Source organism: Sinocyclocheilus grahami, unplaced genomic scaffold, assembly GCF_001515645.1.
Source record: "Sinocyclocheilus grahami isolate Dianchi unplaced genomic scaffold, SAMN03320097.WGS_v1.1 scaffold262.1, whole genome shotgun sequence".
NCBI classification, from domain to species: Eukaryota; Metazoa; Chordata; class Actinopteri; order Cypriniformes; family Cyprinidae; genus Sinocyclocheilus; species Sinocyclocheilus grahami.
The window spans coordinates 460,608-475,428 of record NW_015505441.1 but is presented as its reverse complement, the minus strand read 5'-3'; the positions used below and the strand labels follow the sequence as shown (position 1 = coordinate 475,428).

The following is a 14,821-nucleotide window of genomic DNA, read 5'->3' as shown; positions in this document are numbered from 1 at the left end:
TGACGACGGCGAACAAGAGAGAGAATGTGAGCACTGTGCTCAGGCGCTGCCGTTGTCAGCGCAGTCAAAATAAAAGTCAGTCCGCCTTGAACGCATCGGCCAAACAGGAAAATGTATCGGCCGATGCCGATATATATAAAAAAAAAGCCAAATATCGGCCGATATATCGGCCTTGGCGATATATCGGTCAACCACTATATAATAGCAGTCACACTTCTGTTAAAATGTTCGGGTCAGCAAGGATGCAGTAAGTACAAAAATGTTTATATTATTTTGAACTTTCGATTCATTACAATTTACATTTACATTTTTAAATTATAACAAAAATTTAAAATTCCTTGAATTACATAGTACCATGTGAATATCATGTTCCTCGCTGTACCATGGTACAGCCACAGCACTTTTCATACGAGACAGAACTTGAAGGGCTTTTATTCTTGTGGGAACAGTAGTTACAACATTCCCATTCAGTTGATACAACACATGACTATGGGACATCCACAGACAGCCCTTTAATAATGCCCATGATGTAACCATGCCCTTCTAAACAGAGTAAATACACATATACCCGGAAACCATTTACTACTACAGTACATAGCATGGCTTTACTGTAGCCCCCACAATGTACTGCAAAAGATATAGAAAAATGATATCCAGCACCAGCTACTAATGAATAGATTTCATGAGATATCATAGATTCTCATTGTGATGAATAAAATTTACATTGGCCCTTCCAAAGTGCTATAATTTATGAGATATAATTTGGGCACTGACATAATGACCTCCCCTGGATGAAAAATCTGCACCTCTATTCCGTTGACTGACTTCAAAGAGCTTTGGATGAGAGTGGGATCAGTCCTTCCTCATCTAATGAATGACATGATAGGCACATTGTCTGTTTGATTAATCCATGAGAGGAAGTGCTTCAGGGCAACAAAAAAACTAGTAATTGGAGATCATTTATGTGGTGTGTAGCTGACCACACCTTTCACTTCAAACAGGGCTTCATAAAGTGACCCCTGACTTGGTAGTCATAGCCTCAAGCTGTGCAGGCTTGAGCAATCAATAGCCTGAGAAACGGGTCTTCCGTGACACCATCCTCAAGCTAGAAGTTGAGATGTCAGCTCTGCAACCATTGTTGGAGAAGTCATCTTTCACTATAGAGCAGTGATCCTCAAATCTGGCTCGCGAGATCCACTTTCCTGCAGAGTTTAGCTCCAACCCTATAATCAAACAAACCTACCTGTGCTTTTCTAATGATCCTGAAGACATTGATTAGCAAACTCAGGTGTGTTTGATTAGGGTAGAGCTAAACTCGGCAGGAAAGTGGATCTCGTGAGCCAGATTTGAGGATCACTGCTATAGAGTGAAGAATATTCCTCCTTTCTCCTGCTCTTGGTCAAATCCACCACATACTAATGTCACTACACTAATCCTTCCAGCCTCCACGCAGTTCTCCAGTTTTTTTATCTAGAAGGCGGCAGTTTCTCTCTCTCTGATAACTGAGGTATGTGCAACTCGAGATAAGGTGAACCAAGCACACGCTTAACAAATTACCGCTGATAGTGTGCTGAAAGGCAAACCTAGCATGGCTGGTTCCAGTTTCTGAGTATATTTTTCATACACTAGGTACTGACATGCCAAGGGACAATTATGTTTTCTTAAAGGGGTCCTATTATGCTTTTTCACTTTTTCAACTTTAGTTAGTCTGTAATGTTGCCGTTTGAGCATAAAAAAAGTTCAAAGTCCAATTCAAAAGGAGATATTTTTTTTAACAGAAATCACTTTTCAAAAACTACAACGCATATTTTCCGGGATTTGTGATATCACAAATATCGACGAATGGGATGATACCTGGTTGAGCTGCACTAGAGAAGGCAATGTCGGAGACGCGCTAGCTTTCCCAAGGCAGATGAACTTAAGAGTGGTTACAATCATCCGGGTTCAAATCGCGCTCAAATTGATTTGATTTTGTCGCAATATTTACACTGAAGCTCGCAGGTGGCTACGGTAAGGGGTATGACTGAGTGGTGCCAATCACAACACACACAGGCCCAGCTAACCAATCACAGCACATTTCATACTTCAGAAGGCGGGCCTTCATTTGATACAAGAACTATTCGAGCTGTTCATGCCAGACTGGGGAGAGAGGTGTTGTAATAATGTATATAATATGTGAAAAATAATGTGTTTTTCGAACAACCTAGTATGAGAGCCTGTTCTAGTACACCCCCAAAACAAAATCAAGACTTTGTAAAAGAGCATAATAGGACCCCTTTAAAATTAGAAAAACTTGCAAAAATTTTGGTAGAATACAATTTTTGTAGGTGAGTAACAGGGTTAGTTCACTCAAAAATGAAAATTCTGTCATTAATTACTTACCCTCATGTTGTTCCAAACCCATAAGACCTTCGTTCATTTTCGGAACACAAATTAAGATATTTTTGATGAAATCTGAGTGCTTTCTAACCCTGCATAGACAGCAACGCAACTACCACATTCAAGACCCAGAAAGGTAGTAAGGACATCGTTAAAATAGTCTATCTGACATCAGTGGTTCAACCTTAATTTTATGAAGCTATGAGAATTCTTTTTGAGAGCAAAGAAAACAAAAATAACAACTTTATTCAACAATTCTTGCAGGGTCAGAAAGCTCTCGGATTTGATCAAAAATATCTTGATTTGTGTTCCGAAGATGAACAAAGGTCTTACAGATTTGGAAAGACATGAGGGTGAGTAATTAATTACATAATTTTCCTTTTTGAGTGAACTATCCCTTTAAATTGTAAAAAAATATTTCTCAATATTACAATTTTTACGCTATTTTTGATCAAATAAACACAGCCTGGGTGAGCATAAAAGAGTTTGTTCAAAAAAACATTAAACAAACTGCATGTATTTATGTCTCTGCATAGATTTTTCTAGACCAGATGGACCTTGTTTTTATTTGTAAATGTTTCTTGCGATCGTTTCATCTGTTGCACATTAAACACACAGACCTGTCCTGAGGAAGCCAACAGGTTGATGGTGGTCAGGAGCATCCAGCCCCGGCTCGCCTCCTCGCTCTGATTTACCTCCAAAAACTGCACAATGGCTCTGCTGGCCGCCTCTGTGGGAGGAGCACACACACACACACACAAACAAACAGAATCACTGATGCGTTTAACAGTCTGTGCATGTGGATCAAATCAATTTTCACACGTCATTTTGTGTGTGACTGGCCTCATCTGGGGAAGGACGCTGAGTCAATTAGAGGTGATGACATGCAGGCGGTTTCGTTTCTCATTCATCCATTGCTACCTCTTTTTGAGATGCAATATCTTGACACCCCAGTGAATTCACAAAGGATAAGATTTACTCAGAAGAATTATATTTTCTGCTCCAATGAAAATGCAATCATATAATGACATTTTGAAACCCATTGTTATTAAAAATACAATAAATCTCACATACAGAATAAATACATTATTAATAACATTATACATAATGCTTGTCATTGTATAAGTATTATGAATATAGTTTGAAAACAAAACCAAGTTTTAAAACATAATAGATGGTATAAAAAGCTGCTAAAATGCTTAAGCACTTACTCCTCATTGTATCATGAGATGCTCAATCTGGTGTTTGTGGATCTATGCAGCATATGCTGTCATGGTAGATTACATCACCAAAAATAAACATTACTGTACATCATGTGCCAAGACAAGCTGCCAACACACAGTGTGCGGACAGCAGAGTAACTCAGAGACCATAAAGCCCAGATTGAGTGTTCCTCAGTAATAAAAGCAAAAACACATAGGTATAAACATAGGTTATGTCTATGCTATGTCAATACAAACGGATTAATAAATAGAGGATACAAATTATATTAAATCACTTTTAAAAAATAATAAAAATAACATTTTACTTGTGTAATGGGCCAATTTTACAGTTAATGAATACATTAAAATGAGAGGAAAAATAGGTGAGATTTGTTTTAATCTATCAGGAATTGATAAAATTGAAGAAATTAGGCATTACATATCAGAAAGTAGCCAGACAAAAAGAAAGAAAACAAAGTTTAGCAAATAAAAGTGTGGTCGCATTTCAACCTTCAAAAATAATTGATTCTGTAATGACTTTTAATTTATCCCGTTTTTCAGACTTTTTAAGTTTTCTTACAATTAAATAGATTGGAGCAGGTCTGTGTAATACATACTTGCATGTTAACAGAATACCCAGGACATTCGAGTAGTTTGAAGTACCTGTTGATTTATTGGACGCTCTCCGTCTGATCTCAGTCACCATCAGCCTGGACACTTGAGTGGTGAACTGCAGCAGGTCTGAAAACTTCTCATTCATCGTGTTTGGTGGAGCATTCCCAAACACCTGTCACACACACAAAAACACCATTTACAGAGCTCAAACAACCTTCTTTTCATGTAGACCTTTTTTTTCCCTCTACAAAGATGGGGACCTGTTGAGTTAAAGGAGACATATTATGCCCCTTTTTACAATATGTAATAGAAGTCTCTGGTGTCCCCAGAATGTGTCTGTGAAGTTTCAGCTCAAAATACTCCACAGATAATTTTGAGTGGAAGCAGAAACACGCTGTTTTTCGGGCCTGTCTCTTTAAATGCAAATGAGCTGCTACTCCCCGCCCCCTCTTCCAGAATAGAGCTGCGCCATTGCAGCTCGTATCTGCTAAAAAAACATCTGTTTTGGTTCTGATTATCATGCTTATCGCACTGAAATCATGCGTTTTAAACCATATTAGTTTAAACTTCTGATATACGGTTTTCTGAGTGCACACATCCGAAAACGGCTGTCACAGCATGTGAGTAATAAACTAAGTTCTCATTCACACACACAAGTTTACGTTCAAAGTTACTGGGTTAATCTTTTTCATGTTTCCTTGGTTGGTACATGCACCGGGGACCTGATTATAGCACTTAAAACCTGGAAAAGTCAGATTTTCATGATTTGTCACCTTTAAAGCTGAGGTTTAATTAACAGTCACTCCCTTGATGTCTGAAGAGCAGTATGCTCAGTTTATAGAGCTCTTTAGCTTTCGTAGCAGCACTGATAAGACATTCACAAAACTGCCCTTCAGCATCTTGCTCACAGTCAGAATGTCCAGTTAAATTAGTATACTTACCACAAACATTCATAAGAGGCGCAAGACCATCATGTTCAAATCTAGACTGTCAGGCCTCTTGTTGTTTGAAGAAATCAAAATCAAGAGAGACATACTGCAGTGTTAATACTAATACGCCGCGTTTCACATGACTCTATAGCTCTGCATCAAATATGACAGCATTGTAAATAGAGAGGCAGTTTCATCCCACTTCTACAAGTGCTCTCCAAACGCACACAGGCTGCAGCAGGTCAGCGCTCTTTCATGCACAATGATGAGCTGTAGCTGAGGTCATATGCAGTGTTTCTGTATAATCAATGCTGGATGATTAGCACCATCATGCTCTTCTCCAGCCTGTGAGAGTCACTTGATGTCATAACGACTACTTAGCCTTAGTAAATGAAGCACTTGTAACAGCTGGTTCTCTTCTTCTCATTGTTTAAGTTAACAGTAAGTATAGTGTAAATAATTTGTCTTAAAGACAGGGATTTATTATTAGAAGAATATAGTGATTTGTCTGTAAAAGAAGACACAGGTTTAAAGGTGGGGTAAGCGATTTTTCAAAAACGCATTAGAAAACTGATTCGGGCCGACTAGCAAAACAAACTTGTAGCCAATCAGCAGTAAGGGGCGTGTCTACTCATGATGTGGAGGAAAGAGCGTTCAGTGCACAGGACGGACATTAGCAAGCCGAGCGACAGAAAGATAGAGATGGCGGATAAAAAACAAAGAGGAAAACGTCTGCGGAACAAAAGAAGGCTTAAGGCAAGAAGTACGACCCGCGTAAATATCGGATCAGCTTTCCAGCACTGGAGAGAACTCAAGGAGCGGAAGGCCTGCGATCGGACGCCGAGGTTACTTTGCTTCTTCTCGATAGGTGAGTAACACCGTGTCTGCGCCGCAACAGCTAAAGTCTGTCTAGTACACGACAAAGTGACCGTTGAAAATCATTTGAAATGTGTCAATACGTCATGAATAGAATGCAGCAGCAGTTTTCAGTCGGGGATTTGTCGTGTCGTGCCGCATCCAGTGTAGACCATAGATATGTATATATAGTGTAGACAGCATCACTGATTATAATGAGTTAGTATTTTATATTTCATAGTATTTTGTCGCGCCGTGCCACTCGTGTCCGGTGTAGACACGGTGTAACATTGGTTTTGCTTTGTTTCACAGAACTAATCGTTGCCTGGGTTGTGTCCGTATGTGTGGGACAGAGCTATCAAAATAGGGGCGAGACCCTTTTGGGGTAGGGGCGTGTTTGTTTTGGTGATTTCAAACATCAACATTGGCTACCAGAAATCGCTTACCCCACCTTTAAGGTTCTTGCATTCTAACAATAGGAAATTTACTGACTATATACACACTACTGTAAGTTTAGTGTCAGTAAGATTATTTAATGTTTTAGAAAGAAGTCTCTTATGCTCATCAAGGCTGCATTTATTCAAAAATACTGATTGTTTGTTTGTTTGTGTTCAACGCCATTCCAGCTTCTGTGGCTATTTTCATGGCGAACAATATCAAAAATACAGTAAAAATAGTAATATTGTGAAATATGTGAAATTACAATTTAAAATAATTGTTTTATATATTTTAAAATTAAATGTTTTGCTGTGATGGCAAAGCTGGATTTTCAGCACCCATTACTCCAAACTTCAGTGTCACGTGACCCTTCAGAAATCATTCTAATATGTAGATTCGGTCCTCAAGAAACATTTTATTAAAATTTTGAAAACAGCTGTGCTACTTAATATTTTTGTGAAAACTGTGATACAATTTATTAGGACTCTTTGATGAACAGAAAGTTCAAAAGAATTGCATTTATTTGAAATTGAATATTTTGTAGCAATGTTAAAGTCTTTACTGTACGCCATTACTCCAAACTTCAGTGTCACGTGACCCTTCAGAAATCATTCTAATATGTAGATTCGGTCCTCAAGAAACAATTTTATTAAAATTTTGAAAACAGCTGTGCTACTTAATATTTTTGTGAAAACTGTGATACAATTTATTAGGACTCTTTGATGAACAGAAAGTTCAAAAGAATTGCATTTATTTGAAATTGAATATTTTGTAGCAATGTTAAAGTCTTTACTGTACATTTTGATCAATTAAATGCATCTGTATCCCAAATGCAAAAGTATCCCATTTACTAAAAAAATAAAAAATAAAAATAAATAAATAAATCTTACCGAGCCCAACTGAGCCCTGTGAATGGTAGCATACAGTTCTTTTATTTTTATATATTTCTTTTTTTGCAAACTTAAATATTTGGTTTTTAGCACTGTTTGGTGATTTTTCTAGCAATTCTGCATATAAAGTTTACAGTCATCAGTTGCATTACAGCTTTACAACTTTCAGCTACTGGTGCAATTATAATAAATGATTTGTTGTATTTTATTTTTTGGGGGTAAAAAAATTTAAAATATAAATATAAATAATATTTTTAGAATATAAACAAAAATTATCATTTTTTTCTTATTGTTATAAAAAAATGTACTGCTAAAAACAAAATGTATAATAGTTTTTTTTATGGCAGGGCTAGTGAAAATATTAGCAGGTCAAGTAGAAATCTGAACTACTGCCACAGCTAAGCCAGTAGAAAAAAATCCTGCTGCTGTTGTCTGTCACTAATTATCCTCTAACCTCCAACCTCTTAAAAAAAAAAACACTAACAAAAAGAGAGAGAAAAAAAGAACAAAGCCACCAGGATTGTTTTATATATTTTAAAATTAAATGTTTTGCTGTGATGGCAAAGCTGGATTTTCAGCAGCCATTACTCCAAACTTCAGTGTCACGTGACCCTTCAGAAATCATTCTAATATGTAGATTCGGTCCTCAAGAAACAATTTTATTAAAATTTTGAAAACAGCTGTGCTACTTAATATTTTTGTGAAAACTGTGATACAATTTATTAGGACTCTTTGATGAACAGAAAGTTCAAAAGAATTGCATTTATTTGAAATTGAATATTTTGTAGCAATGTTAAAGTCTTTACTGTACATTTTGATCAATTAAATGCATCTGTATCCCAAATGCAAAAGTATCCCATTTACTAAAAAAATTAAAAATAAAAATAAATAAATAAATCTTACCGAGCCCAACTGAGCCCTGTGAATGGTAGCATACAGTTCTTTTATTTTTATATATTTATTTTTTTGCAAACTTAAATATTTGGTTTTTAGCACTGTTTGGTGATTTTTCTAGCAATTCTGCATATAAAGTTTACAGTCATCAGTTGCATTACAGCTTTACAACTTTCAGCTACTGGTGCAATTATAATAAATGATTTGTTGTATTTTATTTTTTGGGGGTAAAAAAATTTAAAATATAAATATAAATAATATTTTTAGAATATAAACAAAAATTATCATTTTTTTCTTATTGTTATAAAAAAATGTACTGCTAAAAACAAAATGTATAATAGTTTTTTTTATGGCAGGGCTAGTGAAAATATTAGCAGGTCAAGTAGAAATCTGAACTACTGCCACAGCTAAGCCAGTAGAAAAAAATCCTGCTGCTGTTGTCTGTCACTAATTATCCTCTAACCTCCAACCTCTTAAAAAAAAAAACACTAACAAAAAGAGAGAGAAAAAAAGAACAAAGCCACCAGGGGGTGTTTTAGTGTTATCAGTGCAATAAAATGTCTATTATATTTGTCTTCTCTGTTAATGCATTTTGACTGGTGAGGCTGTACTGTTCAGAAGTCTCTCTACTTTCTGTCTACCTCTGCTTTTTTTTTTTTTTTTTATAAATTGCATTATCCTGATGCACATTACACTATGATGATGCTGTCTCTTTATGTAAACAAGTCATCTCTCTCTCACCCGGTTGAAAACAGGCAGCATCATGTAGAGCTTCTCCTCCTGCTCTTTTTGTGTCATATGGCGCGGTGGGTGGCAGAGCTCGGAGAAGAGACGGCGCAGGTGCATGAGTCCCAGCGCGTTGTCCTGTGGGCTGCACTCCTCCTGCCGTGGCCTCCCCATGATCCTCTTCACCATATTCATTTTCAGAGGCTTCTTGAGGCCGAAGCCAGCCCTGACAGAGCAGACAAATAGACAAAAGAGAGGTTTTGTGAAATGGAGGAAATGAAAAATGGAGGGTGGGGAGGGGAGGGGGAAAAAATAACGAGATGTCAGGGAAATTGATCATCGATTGTGAAAGTCCACTTCTAATGTGACGTGATATGCTAGCTTCAAATTGCAGATCAAATTCAGCCTGTTTATTTTTTGCAGTGAACTGCTTCTGTCTGAGACCCTTTAGTGAGGATTCTGCTGCAGGTACAGAAATACTGCAGGACATGCAAACAAAACTGGATCCAAGATATTATTTAGGTTCATTTCAAGGACACAGCGATGAAAGCAAACTTAAGTATCTATGTATAAAGCAACAAGATTTGTGTATAACTGCACAAGCCCTTAGGATAACTATTACTATTATTGAGAAGCTATTGTGTGATTTTGTAATTCTCATTCTTATCAATTGTTGCACTTTAAATTGTCCATTCCATGTACAGTAAGGTTACAGTTCATATAGGAAAATCAGACACAAACTAACTCTCTCTCTTACTAACTGCAAATTACAAACAAAAATGAGCAAATAAACAAAAGAAACAGCCAATTGATAGTAATAGGCTACACTGAGCTTTACTACACAGAGCAGTAGTTCACGGACAAGCTAGGCAATATCGCGCTCGTTATCGCAGGCGATAAATGCCGCTTCATCTGAAAACACGTGATGGTGATTTACTACTAATAACGGAACCGGCATTACTTGCGAGATGCGCATGACAATCGCATGCGATTAATTGCACAGCCCTAATATGCTACATGGCTTGCTAAAAGGGCTGGGCAATAAACAATATATCATCAAGATCATGATAAAATGTAACGATAATAAGCTCTGGACATTTTTATCTATATGGATTAATGTAACTTTGCTTTCCATTTATTACTTAAAGCACACTTAAAGGGGTCATATGATGTTGCTAAAAAGAACATTATTTTGTATATTTGGTGTAATGAAATGTGTTTATGCGGTTTAAGGTTCAAACACATTATTTTCCACATACTGTACATTATTGTTTCTCCTCTATGCCCCGCCTTTCTGAAATGCATAGATTTTTACAAAGTTCATCGGTCTGAAAAGCAAGGTGTGCTGTGATTGGCCAGCTATCCAGTGTGTTATGATTGGCCGAATACCTCAAGCATGTGACGGAAATGTTACGCCCCTCACCATACTGTGATGATGCCCTGTCAGGCCGGAGCGATGATTCAAAAACATGAAAACCCATTATAAACGAGGCATTCGTTGCATCCAGTGGGGACATAATTATGGATTATGACTTATACTGTCTTTTTACGCGTTGCGTTGCATCGCGCCGCGTAAACATAAAACCATGTCTGCATTTGTGATCGGAGAAATGACAAACAACAAGCCCTACTCTACACTGCCCAAAAACTCGCTTTAAATATAAAAAATATAAAAACTCTTTAAATATAAAAAAAACTTACTTCCAGTCTCTGAGTCAGAACAGCCGGCATTGTAGTCTACTCTCCCAGGATCAGGAAACAGTCCTCCATAAAATGTGCTGCACACATCTGAATATTTGGGTTGAACTGTTCTGTAACAGTGTTGTGACATGGGCACAGTCGTTTGCATAAACACTGCCTCCAGAGCAAGACATTCACAAATAGTCTTCTTCTCACCATAGGCCCTCCCACTGGCGTTCAGTCTCTTGATACCTAATCAAGCTGAATGCGAGTGTGGCGTTGCGTCAAAAGCAAATAGAAATTACAATATCACAAATACAAATGCGTGTTTGCTTTCTGACACAGTCCACACACTTTATCCTGTCGTCAAAAGGACAAATGGAGTGAATGTCATGACCCCTTTAACTAAAACTAATGATATTAAAAAGGCAAGAGAACAGTCAGTAAAAAATAAGAACAAATACACAAATTACAAGCATAGATAAATTAGGGATGGGCATTCCAAACAAAAATAATATTCGAAAATCGCTGGGTATTATTGGATTATTATTTGAAAATCGCACCCCTCCCCTGCATGCACACACAAATATATAATATAGGCTACCTATCATAAAAACTACATACCCTTAATTTCTTTGCAATTGGGCAAACTTACAAAATCAGCAGGGGATCAAATAAATATTTTCCCTACTGTACGAGATGGGAGGAAAAATCTGTCGCAATTAGCCTATAATGTTGGGTAATTATACTGTATAAAAAATGTGGGCATCAGGGAGCCGTTATTAATATGCGGGGCATTGAAATTGCTTAAGAACGCGTGCCTGTTTTTTACTTTCACTTTCGAGATTCACGATCACATACAGAGCAGCACTCGGCAGTACTTACTAGGGCTGTCAAAATGACTGAAAAACTAAATTCGAATTTTCAACTTAAATATTATCAAAATTTGAATTATATTCTAATTTAAAAGGCATAATTTCAGTTAGGGGGAAAAAAGCTTTTGGCTTCTCTCCTGAGGCCACATCGAGCAAAATATTATGCACGTTTCTTCAAAGAAGTGAAAAAAAGTGCATAATGTTTAAAATAATGTTTATAAACCATATATAATGAATAAAGTTGCTTAAACAATTCGAAAAAAACAGCACCATGCATGTATGTATAGTTTAATACAAAGGACCGAAAACCAAATCACAAAGAGTAGGCTACTTCATTTAAAAACATGAGACACAGTGTGATGGGGAAAAACTTCCATAACATCTTTAGACATGTTTTTTAAAAGTTGAACTTGCATTAACTTTACATGGCTTCTAAACATGCCGCTCTCTGCGAGACGTGAGTGCAACGCTGATAGATGTCCCTCTAGAAAATGTGATAAATATGCGTTCTGTGTGAATGGCTTGGTTTCAGTTTTGATGTGGCCTTTTTCACAATGGAGTCAATGTGAGTGTCCCACTTCAGGTCCTGAGAGATTGTGGTGCCCAGGAACCTGAATGACTCCACTGCAGTCACAGTGCTGGATAGACTAACAAAAGCATTCAAATGGAATCAATGACACATACATCGTCATCGCATCTCGTGCGCCACTGATAAGGCTGCCTGACGGCTGACGCAGACCTTAAATTTGGATTTGAAATGTGGATTTTTTTTTTTATTTGACGAATATTCGAAATTCGATTTTTTTTTGACAGCCCTAGTCCTTACCACACATTTTACAAGATTAGATGTTTGTCAGTGGTGCTCAGGATCTGAGCGGCCCATAGAAACAGTCGATAATGAGGCATTTAGATATATATATACTAAACTTCAGTCGCAAAACTGGCTAACTAGCACATTATTAGGAAAGGCGATTTGCAAAGATTCATAAAAACCCTTATAACTCACTTCTTCTGTAGATGAAGCTGGATCACGAATGATTCGGGTGAACATAGACGCATTTAGGCAGATCGGGGATCAGCGCATCAAAACGAAAGTACCGTTAATCCTCTGCGTCTTCAGCGGCTCAGATGTCTGGAGTAAATGATGACTGCTATATTCATTACTACATCCAACAACTAAACACCTCAATCGCTTAATTGGAGACATTCTTGTCTCCCCTGCACCGGAGTCGACACAATGGCGGACTGATGACAGCTCACTCAGGGCAGAGCTAAGGTAAGACGCTACTGTCAATCAACTATCGCGGGAGGGGTCTGTGCAGAACTACGTCATTCTGACAGGAACCTCAGAACAGCCTGATTTGAGAAAGGGGATTTTAAAATAGGGATTTAAAAAAAAAAACACTGGGTGGATTTTTATCATTATAGGGTGGATGTGTACACACACTTCCAACACACATTTCAGTTCAAACAACTTGCAAAGTGAATTTTGCATCCGGTGACCCCTTTAACACTTTAATATTTGAAATTTATATTAATCTAGTTGTTTTTGCTGTGGTATTTTTTTTTAAAGCATAGGCAAAATTCCTCTTGCAGTGTTCTGTAGGCTGCTGATTTTTGCTCGTGTTATTCAGCTGCAACAGAATGCTTTGTAAAAAGACAAAATAAATGTTTGACATCTAAATGTTTGACTTAATTTTTTTTATATTGGATTTTGTATCTTATTGGAATCGAAACTAGGAATCGATAAGAATCGGAATCGATAAGCAGAATCCAAATCCGAATCGATAAAATTCAAACGATACCCAACCCTAAATGTTAAACAACACAAATATCCTTTATGTATTTAATCCCATTCTATTAACCAATGTCTTTGCTTCTGACCTTCGATGATCCAGTTCAACCATACTAATAAGCAAAAATTACTCTAGACAAACATTTGTGTCTTTTTTTATTGCTGAAGTGTGTTGACATTTCCTCTTCTGCATTCTACTGTACGGACGTAAATTTACTTTTCCTTCAGCCTAAGGCTTATTCATTTCACTTTTGGTGTGAAAAGGCTTTTATATTTGCCAAAAATATAACTTTTTTATTTTAAAAACAAACAAGCAAGCCCTGTCAAGATTTAAATAGTAATTCCATAAAAAGTAACTAAGTAACGTAATGAGTTACTTTTTTATGGAGTAACACAATATTGTAATGCATTACTTTTAAAAGTAACTTTCCCCAACACTGATCATGTGTATGTGCTTTTTAGTCTGTGCAAGATGACGCGAAAGAGAACTCAATTCAGTATTCACGCATCTGAAACGGCATGCGACTACAGAATTAAGTTATGTCTTGCACGTAAACAGCTAAATACATACAAAATTACATCAAAATGATGAGTATTCACGTAAACACAGTCGATTTATGCTAAACATGGTCGGTATATAGGCTTTTAAAGGGATAGTTAACCTCAAAAATGAAAATTCTGTCATTAATTACTCACCCTCATGTCGTTCCAAACCTGTACAAACATGTGAAAAGCATTTATTTTCCCATTAATGGTAAAATATTATTGTGATAAATATTAATCGCATTATATGGCAAAATATTTTGTGATAATATGGCCATATCACCCAGAGCTAAACTATAATTTTTGGTGCATTTGGTGACATTAATAAATGAAAGCACCAACAAACCTGTAAACTGAAGCCAGTGAATTCTTGCTATCTGGCTAACGCAAATTAGCTTTTTTTCCAAGCATAATCCTTAACTTCTTTGACTTCCTTGCATGGGAAAAGTGTTGCTATACTGAATAACCAATGAGTCCTTTACAACAGTGTGAAAATCCCCTAATGTCTTCAAAGTAAAAGTACACACTAACCTAGTTTCATGCTTCAGATGCATCATCAACAAACTCCAGATCTAGAATTTTTGTTTTAATAACCATAGGATAGGCCTAATAATTAGGGATGCGACGATCCGATATTCATATCGGGTATCGGCTCCGATACTGCCATTTTTCTTGGATCGGGTATCGGTCAGAGAGGGCCGATCCAAATCCGATAATTTTTTTTTCGAATGTGTGAATTATTCTGTGTTACTTCTGAAGCCATACAATAGCTTAATGTGAGCTACATATGAATATTTAAGTCCTTACATTAAAGTTCACACAAACTCTTTTCTCCGCTGTGGCTGTCAGTCATTCCTTCAGCCTTTAACGTTAAACCCTGGTCGCGTTCGGTTACAGCAGTCAGCTCGGTAAAGCTCTCTCCAAGATCATTCTGTGTTCCCATTATACTTGATTTGTAAATACATGTCTATGATTTTGCAAAAAGGACTTTATCTTCTTG

General features: G+C 36.9%; 1 protein-coding gene across 1 annotated transcript in view; it reads right to left on the bottom strand.

Annotated features, from left to right (window-relative positions):
* The window catches only part of LOC107599212 (WD repeat and FYVE domain-containing protein 3-like), a 65,029-nt gene that overhangs the window by 36,971 nt on the left and 13,237 nt on the right, over positions 1-14,821 (bottom strand). Inside the window, exons 2-4 of the mRNA XM_016290745.1 lie at positions 8,944-9,154; positions 4,245-4,368; positions 3,000-3,109 (exon numbers count right to left, since the gene is read on the bottom strand). Coding sequence (XP_016146231.1) covers positions 3,000-3,109; positions 4,245-4,368; positions 8,944-9,154 — 445 coding nt within the window. The remainder of the gene's footprint in view (positions 1-2,999; positions 3,110-4,244; positions 4,369-8,943; positions 9,155-14,821) is intronic.